This window comes from Felis catus, chromosome D1 (genome assembly GCF_018350175.1).
Source record: "Felis catus isolate Fca126 chromosome D1, F.catus_Fca126_mat1.0, whole genome shotgun sequence".
Taxonomy (NCBI): Eukaryota; Metazoa; Chordata; class Mammalia; order Carnivora; family Felidae; genus Felis; species Felis catus.
In genome coordinates this window covers 101,636,007-101,656,431 of record NC_058377.1, presented here as the reverse complement: position 1 = coordinate 101,656,431, position 20,425 = coordinate 101,636,007, and the positions used below count along the sequence as shown (strand labels likewise).

Here is a 20,425-nt window from a genome sequence, read left to right as displayed (position 1 = left end):
CTGTCCTGTTTTCAAACCCATTAGTCATTAAGCTAAGAGATATGTCTTCCCATCTCTTGCACTGACTCTCCAGTTTGATTGGCAAGCTTGTAAACCAATACTAGCCTTGACCATGCACACACATGCACATATCATGTTACACTCACACAGGACAAGGAAACTTACCCTCCCCCACACACACAGACACACATACACATCAGCACACACACACTAATGCCACAAGAGATCCTGCCTTGTGCCTAGGGACCCATCAAGCAGCTCATAGGAAAGTCTTCCTTTGAACTAATTTACATGAACTGCATTTTTCTATGTTCATCATCTTTAATGAAAGGGCCCTTTGCACAAACTGATCTGATGATGAGGTAGAAAATTCTGTGTAAAGTGTACCACTAAGTATGGTAACACAAGTCCATATAGACCACACAGTTCCCTGAAGCATAATCGGTGATCAATCAATACCTGAAACAATACTGATGGTTAAAAGACAACTGTTAGACAATAACTCCCTAGATTCCCCGCCCCCCCAAACCCTACTCTTTCTGAGTTCCAAAACAGTTTGAGGACAGTTTACAAATCACTACCCATTTTTTCTCTTCTCCTGAAAAAAAAATATTATCATAACCTTTTTAAAAGGTTTTGTTTGCTCATAGTTTTATGTTTTTAATTTTGCTCAATTAAATTTGTTAATATCCTTAAATTTCTAGTCCTAAAAGTAAGGTATTAATAAAGTAATAAAAGAGATTATTAATTGTGTTCATTTGTGTTCCCTGAGGGAACTAATTCCTTCCTTGAACATTTATTTCTCAGTCCCAGCTGGTGGAAGATTTCCGAGAATTGCGGAGAACATTAGAGGCCATGAACATGTTCAAGGTCAACCCAGTGTTCTTCTTCCTTCACATCGCCCAGATCTTGATTTTAGAAACTCTGGCTTGGCTAATAGTGTGGCATTTTGGCAGTGGCTGGCCTGTGACAATATTCATCTCCTGCCTTCTCACAATTTCCCAGGTAAGCACATACCCTAAAACCAAGCAGTGGCTTTAGGGGACGATTCAGAATTGTTTCCTTCTCCCTTTAGACCTGCACCAGGTGCTTCCTGACACTTCCTGGCAAGCTACGAATCCACATCTGACACCAGCAAGTTATCACATCTTGCCAGGCCCCAGTCTTTTGTCTGTAAAACGGGATAACAATTTTTATGTAAATATTCTCTACTAAACAAGTTAACGTGTAAAACACTTAGCACAATGACTACCACATAAGAAATATTTAATTTATGACAGATGCTCGTCTTTGCCCAATTGTATCCATACCAGTTCAGTAACTGAAGTCGTTTCTCAGCCATGTAACACTCACCTTTATCTTTTATTCATCTTCCAACCAATAAAAAGAGAGAAAGGCAAATCAAGAAACAGAATCTTAACTACGGAGAATGAACTGATGGTTACCAAAGGAGAGGGGGTGGGGGGATGTATGAAACAGGTGATGGGGATTGAGGAGTGAACTTGTCACGATGAGCACTGGGGGTTGTACGGAGGTGTCAAATCACTGTATTGTATATCTGAAACTAGCATTACACTGTATATTAACTAACTGGAATTTATATAAAAACTTAAAAACCTGAACTTATGGATTCCACCATAAATTGTAATCAACAACTGGCACCAGCAGAGCATTGGATAAATCTTTGTTGAATGAAGTGTGAATCTCTGAACACGGCTTTCTGTGAGCACAACACCGTGGGGGGGGGGGGTACACGAAAGGAAATGCACTTGGTTCCTTCCCTGGGGAAAAGAGTCTTCCACTGGGGAGACCGATGTTCACACTGGTAAACATTCTATGTGACAGAATGACATCGGTGCCAAAGAGAGGAACCAGCATATGCTGTTAAAGCAGAAAGAGGCATTTAATTCTCATGGGGATAACTGGGGAAGGTTTTATGGAAAATTAATGTCAAAGTTAATTCCAGAATTTATGATATGTTATTTATTTATTTTTTGTAAAGTCAACTTGCTTTATTCCTTGAAAAGCAATTCTTTTGGAAACTGGAAAGGAAGCAAATATTTGTTTGGTGCTTAACATAAGCCAAGCACTTTGGAGGTATTTAAGTTGCCAACAGTCCATGAGTAAGGTATTATTATCCCTACCTATCAGAGGAAGAGCTGAGGTTCAGAGCTACTGAGTAACATGCCAAGATCTGCGCAACACATACATGGTAAAGAACAGCTGAGAACCAAATCTGCCTGACTCCAAAGGCCATACTCTTTGTCCTCCTCACTGGAAGATTTGACAGTGGTAAGGAAAATGTTCTAGGCTGAAAGAACTCAGTTCACAAAGGCACACAAGTGGGAAAGAATGCAATGTGTGGGAAATAGAAAGTGAACTTGGCTTGGGGCCACATGAGATCCCCCACCATTCTTCTCCAATGGGCTCCTGAATCTATGGGCAGGCTCATTGATTAATTTCTTCTTAACTCCTCAACCTCTCTAACAACAACTTAATCTCTTCTAGGTTCAGTGTTTTCTTCTGCAACATGACTTGGGACACATTTCTATATTTCCAAACTCCAAGTGGAGCCGCTTGATGCAAAAATTTATGATGAGTCATCTCAAGGTACAGGATGTTCATGGAGCATGATGGAATTCTCAAAATTCATTTCCTAAGACTATGGTTACCAAATTTGTGTGCTGATAGGAGTAAAAAAGTGTTTGTGCATAAATATATTTGCAAATAAGTATAAATACAATAAAAATGTAGATACCATATATATATATATATATATATACACATATGACATTATAATATATATGTTAAAATTAGAATTTGGAATTTTTATAAGGGAAGGTTTATTTTTATTTAGGAAATTCCAACAGTTTTTTTTTTCTTACACTAATAAAGTCTTTGGCCCAGTCCCTGGTACCCAATTAAGAAACCACCTTGGAGGAGAACAATTGTACCTTAATAAATGAAGAGGCGCTTTGTAAAATCACGAATGGGAATGTTTCTAGAAGGAGTCTGAATATTTACTGCTGGGAAGCTACAGGAATCTAGCAAAGCCCGATTTGTCTTAGAAGGACAGGTCTATGAAGAAATAGGAAAGGATGCAAAGAGATAATAGTGAAGAGAAAGAGAAAAAGTGGACAAGACAGGTCAGATGGCACTGTTCAAGAGTCAAGGGCTGCAAATCCCAGAAGGCTGGAAACAGCAGTGATGATGATGGCAGTTGGCCTTGTATCCCTGCCCAAACTCCAGGAGAGCATATACTTTGTCCTATGTGCCACTATGCTGCAGCACCTAGCAGAGTGCTTGGCACATAGTAAGCCTTCAATAGCATTTGCTGAGTGGATGGATGGATGGATGGATGGATGGATGGGTGAACCAAGGTAACAGTACAGGACTGCTAAGAGTGGGTGCTAGATCTGACTCTGAAAAGGCCCCTTGTGTGATCTTGTCTGATATCTGACTCTCCATGTTCTTATCTCTAATATTAGGAGTTAAACTGGATGTCTGCTTTTCTAGGACATTCTAAGATTTAGTGACTATGTACACTGGCCCAGATGGGGGGGGGGAGGAGGGGGAAATGCCTCTGAGCCTTCCACTAAGCCAAATATTGCATTCAAGCCAGCTCATTTTAGAAAAAACTCATAGGCACTTTTGTTTTGTCTTAGCACTGTTGTTTTATATTGAACTGGAAGATACTTAAAATCACCGTCTTATCTATCCTCTTTCCAGTCGAGCAAACAAAGTTTAAGTAGATTCAGTAACACTGAGTGGGATCTGGGTTCCTATTAGAATTATGCCTGTTACTCAAAATTGTTAGAATGAATTCATATTTTCATTTTATTTGATGTTTTATTTAACTGGGAAATTCCTGTAGGTGCACTGTTCTGCCCTCCATCCACTAGTGCTAAATTGACACTGTTTCTGTGTTCAATCAGAAATCTTTACCACAGAATAAAAGAAGGAAATCCCACAGAAAGAATTAGGTAATGGACCCTCCCACTCTCCCTCCCCTGTTTTGAGGAAGTCAGAGGGAAAAGGAGACTCATGTGACCTGGAGATAATTGACAGTTGATCTGGTGTCAGTATATATATATAATGTTTCAAGCTCTACCCTTGCTGGTGCTTTAAAAAAAATCATTGCTTTTCCATTGGTCCAAATTTGTACACTGCTCTTTCTCTATGAGTTGTGTTGCCAGAAACAAGTTTTGCACTAGTTGAAATGAACACAACCTTGATAACTCATGAACAGAGGAAGTAAATGGGAAATGCTCTAAAAGCTAATTGAGTGCACTGGGCCTTTTGCAGGCAAAACCAGCAATTTGTGAGCAAAATGAATACAGGCTTCAATCATCTGCAGCAGAGTAAACTACCTAGGGGAAGGAAAGCTGGGAAGGAGGGAAGTAACAAAGAAAATTATAATAGAAGCAGCAACAACTTCACCTTCTACATACATTACAATTTTAAATTTAAAAACTTGATTTCATGCCAATTTACCCTCCCCCATGGAAAAGCATAAATATATATTGAGATTTTGTTGGAATATGCTTTCACTACCTGTGCTAGTAATGGTGTACGTCTGGTCTTTGCTTTTGTGTGTGTGTGTGCAGCAAAAGAGCCCTTCTGAAAGTACATTCTGAAATGTCTGCACACATTTTGGACTTCTGTGCAATGTTCAAATCAAAATGGACTCCCTGTAGCATATTTTTCGACATCCCCTCCCCATCACCCAGCATGCCCAGTTTGAAAACTATAAGAATCAAGTGTCATTATAGGGACAAAGAGATAGAATATTTGATATTAAGATCTGCCTTGAAAATCTGGCCTATCCTGTTTCCATGACTACATCCTAAAATAATTTTGGGGGGGGGGGAGTGTCAAGTATGTTATTTCCTGTAACATTTTTTTCATTCATTTCACAGATGAGGAAATTACCCAACGCCACATACACCCAGTAGCAGGGATTTGAATTCAGCCCCAAAATGGCTTTAGAACAATGTTTAGAATCCTTATAATGCACCAAGAAAGGACCTAACATGGAAATGAGGAATGACTTAGGGTGGTTCTTATATGGAATTTGGTACAGGGGCAACCTATTTGCATGTAGCTGATTATCTTCACTTTCAGCTGGATCACTATCCCTCACCTCCAGTAATTGTGGCTTCCAGACCGAGGGGTGAGGGTAGAGCCAGCTGCCTTATCACACCCATAATTACTCTGACATTACCAGTTTCCACAGATAGTCATTTACTGCAAGGGTACTGTCAAAATGTTAGCTCACAAAGGATTAAACTAACAAAGTGAATCATTGTTTATCACAGTGCCCTTGTTTCTGTATTGCTCCTGTTGGGTTGTATGTTTCATAAGTGTGGGAGCTCCATTTTATCATTTCTAACTTTATACAGCAAATACTTGGCTCAGTGTCTGATGCATGGGAGGTATTTCCAAATAAATAATGAACGGATAAACAAAGAGAAAGTGCACAATTGTAAGGGTGAGTGGGTGGTATGCAGTTTGGTAGGAGACGAGCAGAATGCAATGGAGACCCCACAGGGGGAATGAAAATTGATGAGTACACCTTGAGTTTGACATATCACGAAACACCCACAAGGAAATGTTTGGAAAGTGATTTCCCCTTCAAGCATGAGATTCAGGGAAGAGAAGTGGGATGCAGGAAGAGAGATTCCACCATAAGGATGGTAGGGAGTGTTAGTTGTAAAAAGAGACTATCACTCCGGAGGGATGATAACACGAGGGTTTGCTAAGAGAGGACTCTGCAATAAGACTAGAAGGCAATGCTCACATGATTTTCAAACATTCCCTTCCCCCTCTACCATGGATGTATAGTGTCTAGATGAGTATAGTCTAACAGAAATATAATTCTAAGCCACATTAAAATGATATAAATCATTTTAAATTTTCTCATAGCCACATCTTAAAAGATAACTTTATTACCACATATATTCAAAATATTATAATTTCTACATGTAATCAATATAAAAGTTGTTAATATGATATTTTACACTCCTTTTTTCATACCATGCCTCAAAATCCAATATTATACAAATACAGCCATCTTAATTTGACTGGTCACACTTCAAGTGCTCAAAAGCCAGCATGTGGCTCATGGCTACCATATTGGACAGTGACGATGTAAAACATGTATAGGCCAGTTATTGAGATATATCAAATATGCAATAAAAACCAAATACTGCTTATTCTTATGTAATAATTTATGTAATAGGGGAAAGGAGAAGATATTGAATATCTCAGTATGCCAACATTTTACATACATCATCTCATGTCTCCCCAAACAACCCATGGAGGTAAATGTCATTACTGCAGATGGAATAGAGCCTCAAAGAGGGTGAAATTTACCCAAGCCACACAGCAGTATTTATATATCCAGGGTATGAAACCACACTGATGTGCTACCAAATCCTTGCTCTATTAAAACCTTTATACTGTCATTGAGAAAGAAAATCATAAGCAACCTAATCAGAGATGATTTGAACTCGGCATCAGTTAAAATATTTTTATTCTCATTTATATTTATATGAGATCATTGAAGCCTGAACATGCAAGAATCTGAGCCAAGCCCCCTACAAAATCATTTCAGATCCATGATTCTTTGAAATACTGATTAAAGCAGGATTCCTAGGACCGTTTTTTCCCGAGAGCTAATTAAAGTTTTAGAGTTGAATTTTCTTTATTTGTAAAATAAGAATACTAACTGCCCTTCCTACCTTCAGGATTTTTTAAATGAGGACCCCCACCAAAAATAAAGGATGGAAAAACATTTCATTTTACCGTTTTTTGTGAATTTTCATGATCAGGAGTTGCATTAGCCTGAATTTGTGTTCCTGGATCCCATGATTATTTGATTGTAGGCTTTGAAAGGCTCTGTCCAATGAGCCATTCTGTGACCCAGCAGTCAGGGAACAAGTTCCAGAAGCTCAGATATCTTACTTTGACTTTGGAGATGCATGCAGAAAACTCTGAGAGCGAAGGACATCCCAGGAGAGAAATCTTGCAGCTAATGAACCTTCTCTTCTTCTCAGGGCCTGTCAACATGCTGGTGGAATCACCGACACTTCCAACATCATGTAAAAACAAACATCTACCCCAAAGACCCAGATATTAATACAGGCCCACTTTATGTGAATGGATATTTGAAGGCTGCCCAGGTATGTTTAGAGCTGCTGCAAACATGAGAAACGTTCCTGGAAGTGGTTCCTGGAAATGTCTATGGTCTTGTCCTGGAAAGATCGAGCTGAGGGTTCCCACTTCAAGCATGTTCTCAGAACACGTCTCCTTCTTTTATGTCCGGTATAGAGATGTGAAGTAACTGATTCTGAGGTTGTATGAATAGAAGAAGATGTGAAGCATGGGACTCTGTGACTTGAAAGGACATGTGGCCAATCTCCAACAGCAGGAAATATGATAACCCGTATCACTCTGCTTGAGCAATCCTGGTGATAGACAGATCCCTGCCCAGTGGCCCTCACTACTTGTAAGGCAACAAAAGTTAATGTTAGGTAGTGAAACCACATGACTGAGGTTGGCAATGACTTTCCAAAGTTGGACGAGGATGAGACATTCGCTCAGAAAAAAACGTATCAGTACATCCAATAAGCACTAAATCACAAATATCTGAATAACTAGCTATCTCAACTAAGTCTAGCTCAGTGAGGAAAGGCTGTGCTGGTATTTTTAGTTCATGTTCATTTTCTTCATTTAAACATGAACCACAGCCCAAATGTTTTCTAAGACACTTAGAGATCTCACCTCTCATTTGGACTTGTTAAACAATAGAAAAGGGAGGGTAAAGTCAACTCCAGAATTTTTCAGTTATTGATTTTATTTAGCCTCAACTTAAAATCATCATGTAAAGGACTATTACCAATTTTTTTTTAGGAGAAAGTCTTACTTCAACAAAGGAGGTATGAGGATAATCACAGAAAGATCTCCCCCCTCTAGGGAAATGGTAGATCCCGAGAGTCCGGTGCTTAGGAAGAGGCTGCTATTTCCTAAAACAACTTAGGAGTTTTATTAAAAGTAAGAATAGCTCTGTCAGTTGCTGCCTGTGGTTTGTGCTACATAAACCAAAAGTTGTGCAACTTTTTGAAAATAAGCTTTCCCAGCTTTGGAAGACCCAATGTTCTTCTCCACTGAATTAGGAAACCATCCCTTGACTAGAGTTTTAAAAGTCTCTGAGGGTGCCTGGGTGGCTCAGTCGGTTAAGCGTCTGACTTCCTCTCAGGTCATGACTTCATGGTTCCTGAGTTTGAACCCCCACATCAGGCTCACTGCTGTCAGCAGGGACCCTGCTTTGGATCCTCTTTCCTATTCTCTCTGCCCCTCCACTGCTTGTTCTGTCTCTCTCAAAATAAATAATCTTAAAAAAATCTCTGGCTGCCATCACAAATCAGTTGCTTTTGACAATGGCTCCACAAACAAATTGGACTTGCCTGATGTTTGTGGACTCCTACGCTCATCAACAAAAGTGTGATACTTTGATTGCTCTAATCATCCCCACAGAGTAAGAAGGGTTTGTCTTACTGAATTTTATGAAGCAGGCTGCCCCTCCCCAGAAGTACCTCCTTAAGGCTATGTTCAGTATGCATGCTGCCTCTTCACAAATGGTGGAGGTCACCTCTCCAAGTTTTACAGTTGCTCGTCAACATCTCGCTAGACCCTAGGGCTCCATTTAATACAGTTGCAGAGCTACTACTGTCCGAGACATTGCTTGAAATTATTTAAACTCTAAAATTCAGTTGTTTTACATAAAAAATGGTTCTGATGAGCCCTGAACTTTTTCTTCATTCTCATTTTACTGTCATATTTCTACCATTTTCTTCAAACGTTCTACTTTCCAGGTTCTGTGCTCATGTTCTGAAAGACTTGGAGTCCTCCTTTGGAGTGATACTCAAAATCAGTCCTCTGTTTAGGTGTGCCAGCTCCCAGGAATTTCCACCTGCTCTTTTCCCCATGTTCCCCACTACTTAAATGTCTGCAGGTTTGAGAGTAACTGGAAATGGTTCTCATTACATCACCATTATGCTATTTATTTTTACCTATCATAGTAAGAGCAGAAAAGGTCAACCCTGCCATCCAAATGCAAAAAGATATCTATATGTAGGAGGGAAGGTATCAGCAGAATGGGGGACAGCAGAAATCAAACACTGCCCGTAGTGTTGTGACCATAAAACTACAGAGCAGATGTAAATTTGATTCATTCATTCTTTCTTTCAACTGAGCATTAATTGTATGTTTACTAGGTACTGGAAGTTTAACCATTACCTCTATGCCTCCCCTCAGGGTGTTTGCTGTCCTTGTGAACTAAGCATACAATAAATTAACTAAGGAGACTCTTCTAGAAAGTGAATCGAATTACCAGCATTAAGATTTAGTAATATCATTGCACCTTATAAATAGTCCATCACGTGTGAGATCCACAGTGAGAACACAAAGGAGAGAAGATGGGACAGATAAGAGGGGCCATGCCTATATCTTCTACCCATGACTATTTGACAAATATCTGTTGAATGAATGAATGGAGATGGAGACTGAGCTTCAGGCAGACTTCTAAACACCATAGTGAAGAGAAGCTAGGAAAACCCATCAGAAATATTCCCTTTTGATCACCACTCCACTCCATAGAAGGACAAAAAAATTTCAAAATGGCTACCATAGGAATTTTTAAAAAATCACAATCCCCGTAGTCAAATGCAAGAATTACCCACATTTAATTAAAGAAAAAAGATGCTGCAATATTTTCTCTTATTCCAGTTCTTGTTCTTCTAGTGCCTCAAGTGTGACAGCCAACAAATTCTGACCATGTGGCTCTTTCCATAGAGATTTTAAACACACACACACACACACACACACACACACACACACACACAGAGCAATGTTCTTGAGTATTAACGACTACAAGCATTGTCTCTTATTTTAGTTTTATGCTCTCTCCTTTCAGAATGGCAAGAAGAAAATCAGTTACATCAACTATGAAAAGCAGCACCTGTGTTTCTACATAGGTGAGTCCTTGGAGCCACTTTCCTTATCATACCATGTCCTTGAAGCAAGCCCTTGTCAAGCCAGACGGCACAACAGCAATGCTCTCACAGAGAGACCAGGCCATGTTTTATTGTGACTTGGAAAAGTAGCATGTCTTATTTCAGACTTCCTGGGGGCAAAAGTCTGAAAAGGAAAGCAAAAAAAGCAAATAGGTATTTAAAAAAATTTTTTTAATATTTATTTATTTTTCATAGAGAAAGAGTGAGACAGAGTGTGAGTGGAGTGGGGCAGAGAGAGAGATGGAGACACAGAATCTGAAGCAGGCTTGAGACTGAGCTGTCAGCACAGAGCCTGATGCAGGGCCTGAACTCACAAACCATGAGATCATGACTTGAGCCCAAGTCGGAAGCTTCACTGACTGCACCACCCAGGCATCCTACAAATAGGTACTTCTAATGTGCGTCTAATGAGATAGTTCAAGAGGGATGAAATCAGGATGCCAATCTAAGCCTTGCATCTGAGACTATCATAGGAAAACTAAACACCTGTCAAGAAGAAAAGAATAATGGTATTTTGATAGGGAGGAAAAATAGGAAAGAAATGCCAAAGCACTGACATTATGAAGCCAGAGAATACAGAAGCTCAGGAATAAACGGCACCTGAGAGCTACTGTGTGAGAGGAAGCGGGTTGCTCCCATGGTCTACATACAGCTGCAGAATGTGTGTGTGTGTGTGTGTGTGTGTGTGTGTGTGTGTGTAAGGTAGTAATTAAAACTACCCAAACAACAAAATGTATTGATATCCTAATGCAAACAGTCTAAATTATCATGATAAGTTTTTTTACAGAAAGCCAGTATTTGAACAATCAACTGTAAAGATATTTTAAAACACAAAGGAAACCTTCCATCATTCAAAGTATATTTTGTAACATAAAGTTTTTAATTTCTAAACTGGGATCTTGTGTATCAAAAAGCTTTCAGGGTTCCTGGCTGGCTCAGTTGGCAGACCATGTGTCTCTTGATCTTGGGGTGGTGAGTTCGAGCCCCATGTTGGGTACAGAGATTATAAATAAATAAACCTAAAATTAAAAAGCTTTCAAGAGGAGCAATAATAACTGTTAACACATGTGTTCAGTTTCTCAGTGGAAAGTACAGGGCATTTCTAACCAATCTTTGAGGTTCAGTAATCCTGCAAATGTTTAAATGCCCGCTTCATAAACACAAGTCACATGGAGCACCTGGTTGGCTCAGTTGGTTAAATACCCAACTCTTGATTTAGGCTTAGGTCGTGATCCCAGGGTCATGAGATTGAGCCCCAAGTTGAGCTCTGTGCTGAATGTGTGATTGCTTAAGAGTCTCTCTCCTTCTTTCTCTGCCCCTCCTCTACTCAGGTGCTCTCTAAAAATCAACAACAACAAAACCACAAGTCACTGGAAATCTTTTATGATATTTTCACCCAATTTAAGTGAAAATCATATGTATGTACAAATATATATATAATATATATGCGTGTTCAGGCTTGAAAGAAATATATATAAACCTAAATATGTGTTCTGGCTTGAAAGAAAATAGGGAAGCTAAATAATTCTGACTATGATAAAATATCATAAGCAAAAATACTTTGCTCTTAACCAAAATCAAACCCATACCAACTCACAAAGAAAGTTTTCGTGGAACCCCAAGCTATGCTCGTCCTAAACATGCTTACGCATTTGAGAAATGAGACAAAATTAGGGCAGGCCCCAAACATTTCCTTTAGATCAGTGGTTCTCAACCAAAAAATACTGTCCTACTGGGACATAGACAAAAATGTCAGGTTATTGCCCCCCGTACAGAGGCTGGGAGATAGGGTCCTATCCTGATTTTACTACATTCAAAGGAATGACTCTCAGGTCTTTGATAAAGGCATTTATGGGTTGTAGAAGATCAATCACAAAGAGTCAGAGAAAGTATTTTACAATTGTAAGTTTTCTAACAGAAATAGTCTAAGCCTGAGGCCTGCAGTCAGCTTTGGCTAGAACAAACAGTAAATTCAGTTGACAATGTTGAACTTTCTCAGGCAGAACTGTAAGGGGGCTGGGGTCATCCCAGAGGCATGGCCTTGAACTGTTAAAACTATGCTCATGTTTGTTGAAGTATCTCAGTGTGGAGGTTGGACCAAATCATTCATGCTAAGAGTTTGTAGAGTTTGAGAGTCAGAAACCCAGTATTGAGACCTAGTGGAGAAGAGGGCTCGACTAAAGTCAGGACTCCAACACACTGCTTTGTGCTCTAGACAGCACCCCTGGTCCTGGAGAAGCAGGTAAATAACCATCCGGTCAGAAAGTGAGTACAGGTTCTGCATTTCTGCCACCTTGACATATTGTGACAGGGCCCATTCCTAAAATTGTGATGATGATGGATTCCATGGACCTTGAAAAAGCTTGAAATTTTGCAGCAGAAGCTCTTCTGGGTTGCTCCATCAAGAATGATTCAAATCTTCAAAGCTTCCTCTTTCTTAGTCTCTTTGAGAGAGCTTGACCCAAAACCTGGTTCAGCCTCAGAGACTCAAAGAACTCCATGGAGTCCAGAAAGTGGTTGTGGATCTCCACTTTTCATCCCTTCTCAGGGGCAACATTCCAGGAGTAGCATGTTAAGGAGATAGATTTCTGCTTACTTACATCATCTTTTACTCACCATCTTTTCTTTGTGTTCTTTTTCAGTTGGGCTCTTTCTCCTAATGCCTGTGTATGCCAACCTGATGTCCATGGAAATGATGTACCTCCAAAAGTCTTGGGGGGTAAGTAACTTGACTCATCCTCTGAAGCTAGATCAGGTAGAAAAAGGGGTGGAAAATGCCTGGTTCCTTCTAGATGCAGCTTCCTTGAGCAATAAGGCATAAGATTTAGCCAGTGTGAGAAGGGGCCCTAACCTGGGGAAAGGGAAATGAAATTGTGTCCAGTGCATTTAACTGTCAATTACTTTTCTCTGCAGGAGTTTGCCTGGGTCAGCAGCTTTTATATCCACTATTTTATCATGTTTGGCCCTTTTTATGGAATCTTCGGAACCATATTGCTCATATTTTTGGTCAAGTAAGAAAGCAAGAATATTCTTTTATTCCCATAACCTATATGATTCTCCTACATTCCTTATCTGAGATATTTGTGATTAGCAGAAGATTGGAACACCATGCCCAAGCTCCGTAGCTGAGACATTTCCATAAAAACGTTTTTTTTAAGTTGAAATAGTTGAATAAGAAGAGTCATTTGAAAAAAGAGTTTGCCCAATCTTGTCCTTTTCTTCCTACATACTTAATTCTCAATTGAAGAATTCCATCTGATCCCCAAGTTCTTTAGAATTGTAATCCAGTTGGACACCATAACCTCGCCAAGAATAATGGAAGGACAGTCTTTATGACTAGAGATTTCCCCAAAACTAAAATGGCTTCAGACTAAACAGCTCTCTTCAACTTCCCAATTTATTCCTCTCCCATTCTTTCACATTATTATCCTAAATCTCACATAATAATGCCATTGACAACTACTAGGCATCACAACTTTGATAAAGGATTTACCTGCATGATATTATTTGATGTAATCCTTGCACCTCCCTGTAATGTAGATAGCATCATCTTCATTTTTCTGCTAAGGGATCGAAACCTCAGAGAGGTTAAGTCATTTGTCAAACTTACAGAGCAAGTAAGGGCCAGTGGCAGTGCCACACCAGAACTTGAGCCAAGTTCTACCTGATGGCAAAGCCGAGGCTGTCGATCACTTTGCATATGCCCTAGGTATCCTTTGATCCTTGCACCGATGCTACAGAAAACTTTGGGGTCACTGCACTCATACATCAGGCTGCAAGGCTGGTTTTGTGCCCAAAACCCAGTGTGTCATCTCTACACATAAAGTGTCCCCAAAGAGGAAAACAAGTGACCTCCATTTTATTGGAATCTTGGATTCCCTTCCGTTTCCTCAGTTGCTCAGCCAGATCTTCCAGCAGTTGTGCCAGCCCAGTGTTGGGAACTGAAACACCCCAAGAAGTCATCACTTTCTCCTTTTATTCTCTGAAAGGTTTCTCGAAAGTCCCTGGGTAGCATATGTTACCCAGATGAGCCATGTACCTATGAGAATAAGCAAAGAGGAGAACCGGGACTGGCTCAGCGCTCAGGTAATGGTGGAGTTCCTGGGAAAAGGTCCTTCTGATTATACTGATTTAAAGTCTAGTTACCTCAGATGATAATAATTTATGCTTATGAAATGCTTGCTAAGAGGCAGGCACTGCCCACTGCTTTGCGAGTGCTATGATTATTACCACTTTACAGATGATAAAAATAAGGCATGAAGAAGTGGAGTACCTTGTATGATATTGCCCAGCTAATAAGTGGTAGAAAGCAGGTTTTAAACCTGGGCAGTCTGATTTCAGAGCCTTTGCTCTAAACTAAGGGTCAGTAAACTACGGTCCAAGGGCCAAATGGAGCTCGTTGCCTGCTTTTGTAAATCAAATTTTATTGGAACACAGCCGTGCTTGTACATTTACATATTATATATGACTGCTTTCATTCTATAAAAGAAAAACAGAGTAACTATGACAGAGAAGTAAAATATTTACTGCCTTGCACTTTCTGGAAAATATTTGCTGACCTGTCTCCCACCCGACCTAGTCTTTCAAGTGAATCTGAGCTCTTAGAATCACAAAATGAATTTTACACCTAGATGATCCCTGGAAGTCACTTCACGTCATTTTATAGGTAGAAAGACCCAGAGAGGAGACACGGCATGCTCTTTGAGCATGCAGTTAATGATTAACAGAGTTATGATCAGTATAGAATCCCCTTGACTCCTAAGCCTTCCAGTAGTTAGGCCATGATTATACCACTTCCTTCTCCAAGCTCATTCCCAAATTCAGTGGACTTTGCATTAAAGCAGAGTATTGGTTCTAAAACTTTTTGGTCACGGACCACCTTACACTCTGCAAAGTTATACTCGTACAAGTTTTTGATGACCTCAGTGAGCTTTTTTTTTTCAATGTGGGTTATAGCCATTGATATTTACTATATTTGAAACTAAAACTGAGAATTTTTAAAAGTTTATTTATTAATTAACTTTAAAACAACAAGAATAAAGCCAGTACATTTTAAACATCAAACTGATGATGCCATTCTAGGTTTAGAGTCCTCTGGAAAAAAAAAATCTACTGCACAAGCATCAGAAATTGGAAATGAAAAATGCAAATGCTGTATTAGAGGTATTCTGGGAGTAGTTTTGACTTTGCAGATCTCCTGAAAGGTTCTTAGAGAACCTGGGGTGCTCTGAAGTACACTCTGAGAAACGCTGACATAGAACAACCACAAAAATGACATTCAAAATAGCGACAACCCCAACCTTAGAAAGGCAGCGAATAAAATGGCAATCATAAAGATTCTTAACCTTGGAAGCCTAGAGAAGTCTATGAACTCCTTCTCAAGATAATGATTTTAAATGTGTAAATAAAATACATTAGATTTCAAAGGAAACTACTTTTACTGAAATGCATTTCTATTCTCAGAACCCATGGTCGAACAATTAACTGCCTTACTTCTCACTTAGAAGTCCTTCAAATGTACTGTATGGAAATGGTATTCTAATCTCTACAGTCTCTACCCAAATCCTACAATCCCACTTCCCATTTGCCAGTCATCATTCGTGACACAGCTTTCTGTATCCAAGGGCTGATGGTGACTTAGCCCCTCAAATCCCACATACTTCTTCATATCTATTGCATTGCATAAACTTCTTAGCAATATGTCTTATCATCTTTTTATTTTTTGAAAAAAAAATTTTAACACTTTATTTTTTGAGAGACAGAGAGAGACAGAGTATGAGCAGGGGAGGGGCAGAGACGAGGCAAAGAATCTGAAGCAGGCTCCAGGCTCCGAGCTGTCATCACAGAGCCGAATGCAGGGCTTGAACTCACGAACACGAGATCATGACCTGAGCTGAAGTCAGACGCTCAACCGACTGAGCCACCCAGGGGCCCCTCTTATCACTTTTTTAAATTATAAAGCTATAATTAAAAGCCTATATAAATCATAAGCTCCTTGAGACCTGACACTGTGCTTTTTTTTTTTTAACGTTTATTTATTGTTTGAGACAGAGAGAGAAACAGTGTGGGTTGGGGGGAGGGACAAAGAGTGAATACCAAGCAGGCTTCTCACTGTCAGTGCAGAGCTTGACCAGGGGTTTACACTCATGAACCAAAGATCATGACCTGAGCTGAAATCAAGAGTTGCACACTTAATGTGCTGAGCCACCAGGGGCCCCACTGTGTATCTTTCTTATCTTTCAAAGTTTCTTACAGAAAACAGATACTTGTTGACTAATTGACTTAAAGAGAATAAATAAAGGTTTAATTTGTTTAATCTGACACATGGGCTTATTTACATCTAATGTAAGCTTTTTCTTTGCAGGTCTTGACCACCTGTAATGTTGAACAGTCCTTTTTCAATGACTGGTTCACTGGGCATCTGAACTTCCAGATTGAGCACCAGTGAGTGATAGAAACAGTCCATGATAAAAGGCAAAGGCTGTCACTTATAACAGTCCCTCACCCTCCATACAGTCCAGAACAGAGCCCTAGACTAGGGATTTCAGAGGGAAAAAATGAATCAGAATTCTCTAAATTCTATTAACTTCAAAGGTAAGAAAGTGAAGAAAGAAAAACATAAGGCGTAATAATTGAGTAAATGGAGGGAAATCTTGGAAAAATAACAATGACTCAGTTCGTAGATTCCCAAGGACTTAGGAATTGGTGGTTGTTTTCTTTGCATGTGGTTTGTTGGCAAAACCCAAGAAAAATCATGATACTTGTGTAACAAAGTTATGTCGAAATTAATTTTTATTTTTAATATCAACCTGTATCTATATCTTTAGAGCCAAGGTTACAAAACAATCAACTGAAATCCAGTTTCTGCTGCAATTTCCAAATGATATTTGAACTACTTTACTAATAGGTAGTTATCTGCACATGTACCAAAGGAGAAAACGATAGTACTTTGAAAGTCAATCGCGGCAGAATATTCAAGGAAGAGACTTTCCTATTCATCTTTCCTCTTCATCTAGGCTGTATCTGTGATAGAGAAGGAAAAAGTTCTTATACCTATTCATGGGATTTTCTCATCCTTTCTCTCATGGTATTCCTTTAAAATCTCGGCAAAGCAAGAAAGCTTATTATTCATATGTTATCAAAGTAAAGTTTAAAACCTAAAATGTTCACCTGGATGGTAATTAAAAGCCTTGAATAAAACCCATCTCTCCTCCCTTCTTATTCCTATCTTAGAACTTTCCCCCATACACCTTGACTAAAACTTACTGAATACTCATTTATTGTACAGGAGTTAGAGGTATCCACAGAGAGAGACAGAGACAGAATTGGAGGGGGGGGGTATCTCCAGCTCACTAGGCAATTAATTGCTAAGTAATCTCTACACTCAGTGTGGGGCTTGAACTTACAACCCTGAAATCAAGAGTTCCATGCTCCACTGACTGAGTCAGCAAGGCACCCCTCCAGCTCTCTAGATAATTCAGAATGGTAGAAAATCTTATACTTTCATATGACTTGGTCAAATTAATATATTTGATAGAGGTAATTCTCTTAGGTCTTCCCAAACATTAGCCACCCACAGGGCTTACAGAGGGTTGAGAGATAAGATTGGAGTGTTCTGGCAACAGATTTTGAGCTTCCTGGAACAGAAGTATTGTACAATGTCAAGGTCTGCATTGCTAATAGAGTTTTATCCAATAATAGGGGAACAAAAACTCCTTCAAGTTGCTCCTTTGATCTAAGTTTTGTATCTCCTGTATCTGTTTCCCTAGTCTGTTTCCCACAATGCCATGCCATAATTATCACAAGGTGGCACCCTTGGTGAGGTTGCTGTGTGCCAAGCATGGATTGCAGTATGTGAACAAGCCCCTGTTGAAAGCATTTGGAGATATCACCAGGTAATTACAGAGTCTCTCAGCTCGTAGCTCTCATTTCCCCCTCACTGCTTGTCTCCACATTATTCACTGGCTTGTGAATCACTTACCCATAAGCTATTTATTAAGGGACATCTGTATGCCCAGCATGGACATGAGACCCTTCAGGGAACATCAACAATGCAATGTTAAAAAATAATTCTTACCATTTACCTACTGCCTTGTGGGCACTTCTTAGTGAAAATGCCTTGCTACCCTACTACTAAGTATCTAGCTTCTTAAAACCAGGGCTGCATGTTATTTGACTCTGTATATCCCCTACAGAACCTTGACCTGCTTTAGAATTTATGTGCTGGGAGGGACTCTCAAATCATGGTCCAGAGTTGCAAACTAAATGCCTACAGGGTCCAGGGACATAACTGTATGGATCAGGGAGAGGTGACTGACCAAGAGCAGAGAAACCCACCAGAACTGAAAGTCAGTACTCATCTTGGTGCATTCAAAGCTCCACAGAGAACATTAACAGCCTATGATCAGACTTTAGTAAGTTTCCCTGTCTTTTGGACTTAGGAAAAAAATTGCCAGTGTCTTGAATGAAGCCAACTAGGCCAGGCCTGGCCTGATCTGACCATTAGATGGTGCTCCAGTTACATACTCTTTACCATGCCCATCTTACTTTTCTGCCCTCCAGAGATCTGGCCCTTCTTCAGTTGCTACAGAACTCCCTGTCCCTTGCCATCTCCTGTCCTTTGTCCCCTTATCTTCTGCCTAGAATGTTCTTCCAGTCCATGGCCTCCCCTCATAAAAACCTGTCGATTCCCATCCCTTCTCCAAGGCTCATTAATGCCTTTTCCTCATCTTGGTCTTTCCTCAACCCCAGGACTCAACCTGTCACCTGCTTTTGCAGGTGCTCTAGCACAAGCTTCTCTTCACTTGTGAGCTTTATCACAATCATGAACAAATAACATCGTGGGTAATAAATTATTTAATACGTGTCTCCCAAGCTAGATGAGGAACTCCACATAGGTGGGACTCATGTTGCTCCTACTCACTGCTGTATTCCCAGAGCCTAGAAAAACACCTTTCACATTGTAAAATATGATGAGTGTGTAATAGGATGGGTTGGTATAGAGGTATATGCTTTATCTTACAGAGATTCAGAGAAGCTCTTTTTTAATGCTAGGGAAAAGGACTGTTGATAGTCTGGGGTACAAAAAAGAATAAAATGAAAGAAAAACTGAACCCCCTCCCTAAAGGAAATGTGAAATCATCTGCTAACATGCAATGCAGTGTATTTGTTTCCCTCCACTGGGCAACAGAAAAGACATCTTTCAGCCATAACTGAAAATGACAACATTTCCCTGAGCCAAGTAAAGGAGTGCATGGGCCATGGCGCATCTCCATTTATATTAAAGTCTCATCTACTGATGATTTTGTTTACCTCTCCCACAGGGACTTGAAGAAATCTGCAACCCTCTGGTTGGATGCTTACTATGAAACAGGAAGCAGAGCATCAGCCTTGACACACATGTAGCTGTGTCTCTGAAGGGGGTTAATGAATGTGCAAGAGCTCTTTCCTGCTTACCTGCTGATGCCATAGGCATACCTGCGGTTCCAGGAGTGTGAATCCCAAGGGCACATGATAACCCCTTCCCTGAAGGTTTTCTCTGCAATTGCAAAGCAATGGAAACACAAGATGGTTTGGGTGCCAAAAGGGAAATGGGTGCCAATTTTCTTTATTTCTTCTATAGAATCTTGAACTTAGTCCTACTAATAGACCTAATCAGATCATCTCCATCACTGGGGCATATGCAAGGGAACCAGGCAAAAGTCTCACTGAGAAACTGGGTATAAGAAGAAGTGGGACAAAAGAGAGACCTCTGATGGACGCTTGGGAAAATAGCACGGTTGCCCTTAGAAGAGAATGGTGTATTTAAGAAATTTCTGCTGACCATACAAATTTTTGCTTATTCCTTACTTAAATGTGTGAGCCTCTTTTTTCTCTAAAAATTAAGCATAATTAACATTAAAGTCTCCTTAAATGTTTCAATCTTCACTTTGGATTTTTCTTATTGTAATGGCATATGTGTAATTATGGTGTGTATGTATTTTTCTTCCAACTTATAAAATCTCTTAAGGAGCTCCCTACATCCAGGCCCAATATCCACTGACACAGGAGGTTAAGCTTCCGTATTTTAGCATTACCGGCATTCTGCTAAAGCATAAACTGGTCCTGAGTATAAGACTGATTTGCCTAATTCCTACCCACAAGAGTGGAAATACTGTGCCTTGCTATTGAGTAACTCTGATGAAGGAAAGAGATTTGTTTTCTGTAATGTAGGCCCCAGGCTGTGTCAAGGCATTTTCCAAGCTTTGCACCGAGTTATGCATTTCTTAAGATAAGAGAGTTTCAATGCTAGAAGGATGAGTGGACACTCTCAAGACCATACTGATGTCTGGCTTTGGTGCTTTTGTTCA

At 39.8% G+C, this 20,425-nt stretch overlaps 1 protein-coding gene across 2 annotated transcripts in view; it reads left to right on the top strand.

Annotated features, from left to right (window-relative positions):
* The window catches only part of LOC109492144 (fatty acid desaturase 2-like protein FADS2B), a 30,082-nt gene extending 10,079 nt beyond the window's left edge, over positions 1 to 20,003 (top strand). Inside the window, exons 3-12 of one of the 2 annotated variants that reach the window (XM_045039302.1) lie at positions 808 to 1,005; positions 2,509 to 2,610; positions 7,059 to 7,184; positions 9,977 to 10,037; positions 12,719 to 12,795; positions 12,990 to 13,087; positions 14,066 to 14,162; positions 16,441 to 16,520; positions 17,846 to 17,971; positions 19,400 to 20,003. In XM_045039302.1, coding sequence (XP_044895237.1) covers positions 808 to 1,005; positions 2,509 to 2,610; positions 7,059 to 7,184; positions 9,977 to 10,037; positions 12,719 to 12,795; positions 12,990 to 13,087; positions 14,066 to 14,162; positions 16,441 to 16,520; positions 17,846 to 17,971; positions 19,400 to 19,481 — 1,047 coding nt within the window. In that variant the 3' untranslated portion in view covers positions 19,482 to 20,003. Of the gene's footprint in view, positions 1 to 807; positions 1,006 to 2,508; positions 2,611 to 7,058; positions 7,185 to 9,976; positions 10,038 to 12,718; positions 12,796 to 12,989; positions 13,088 to 14,065; positions 14,163 to 16,440; positions 16,521 to 17,836; positions 17,972 to 19,399 lie in introns of both variants that reach the window. The other variant, XM_045039301.1, reaches the window with a different exon arrangement.
* Positions 20,004 to 20,425: the final 422 nt, after the last annotated feature.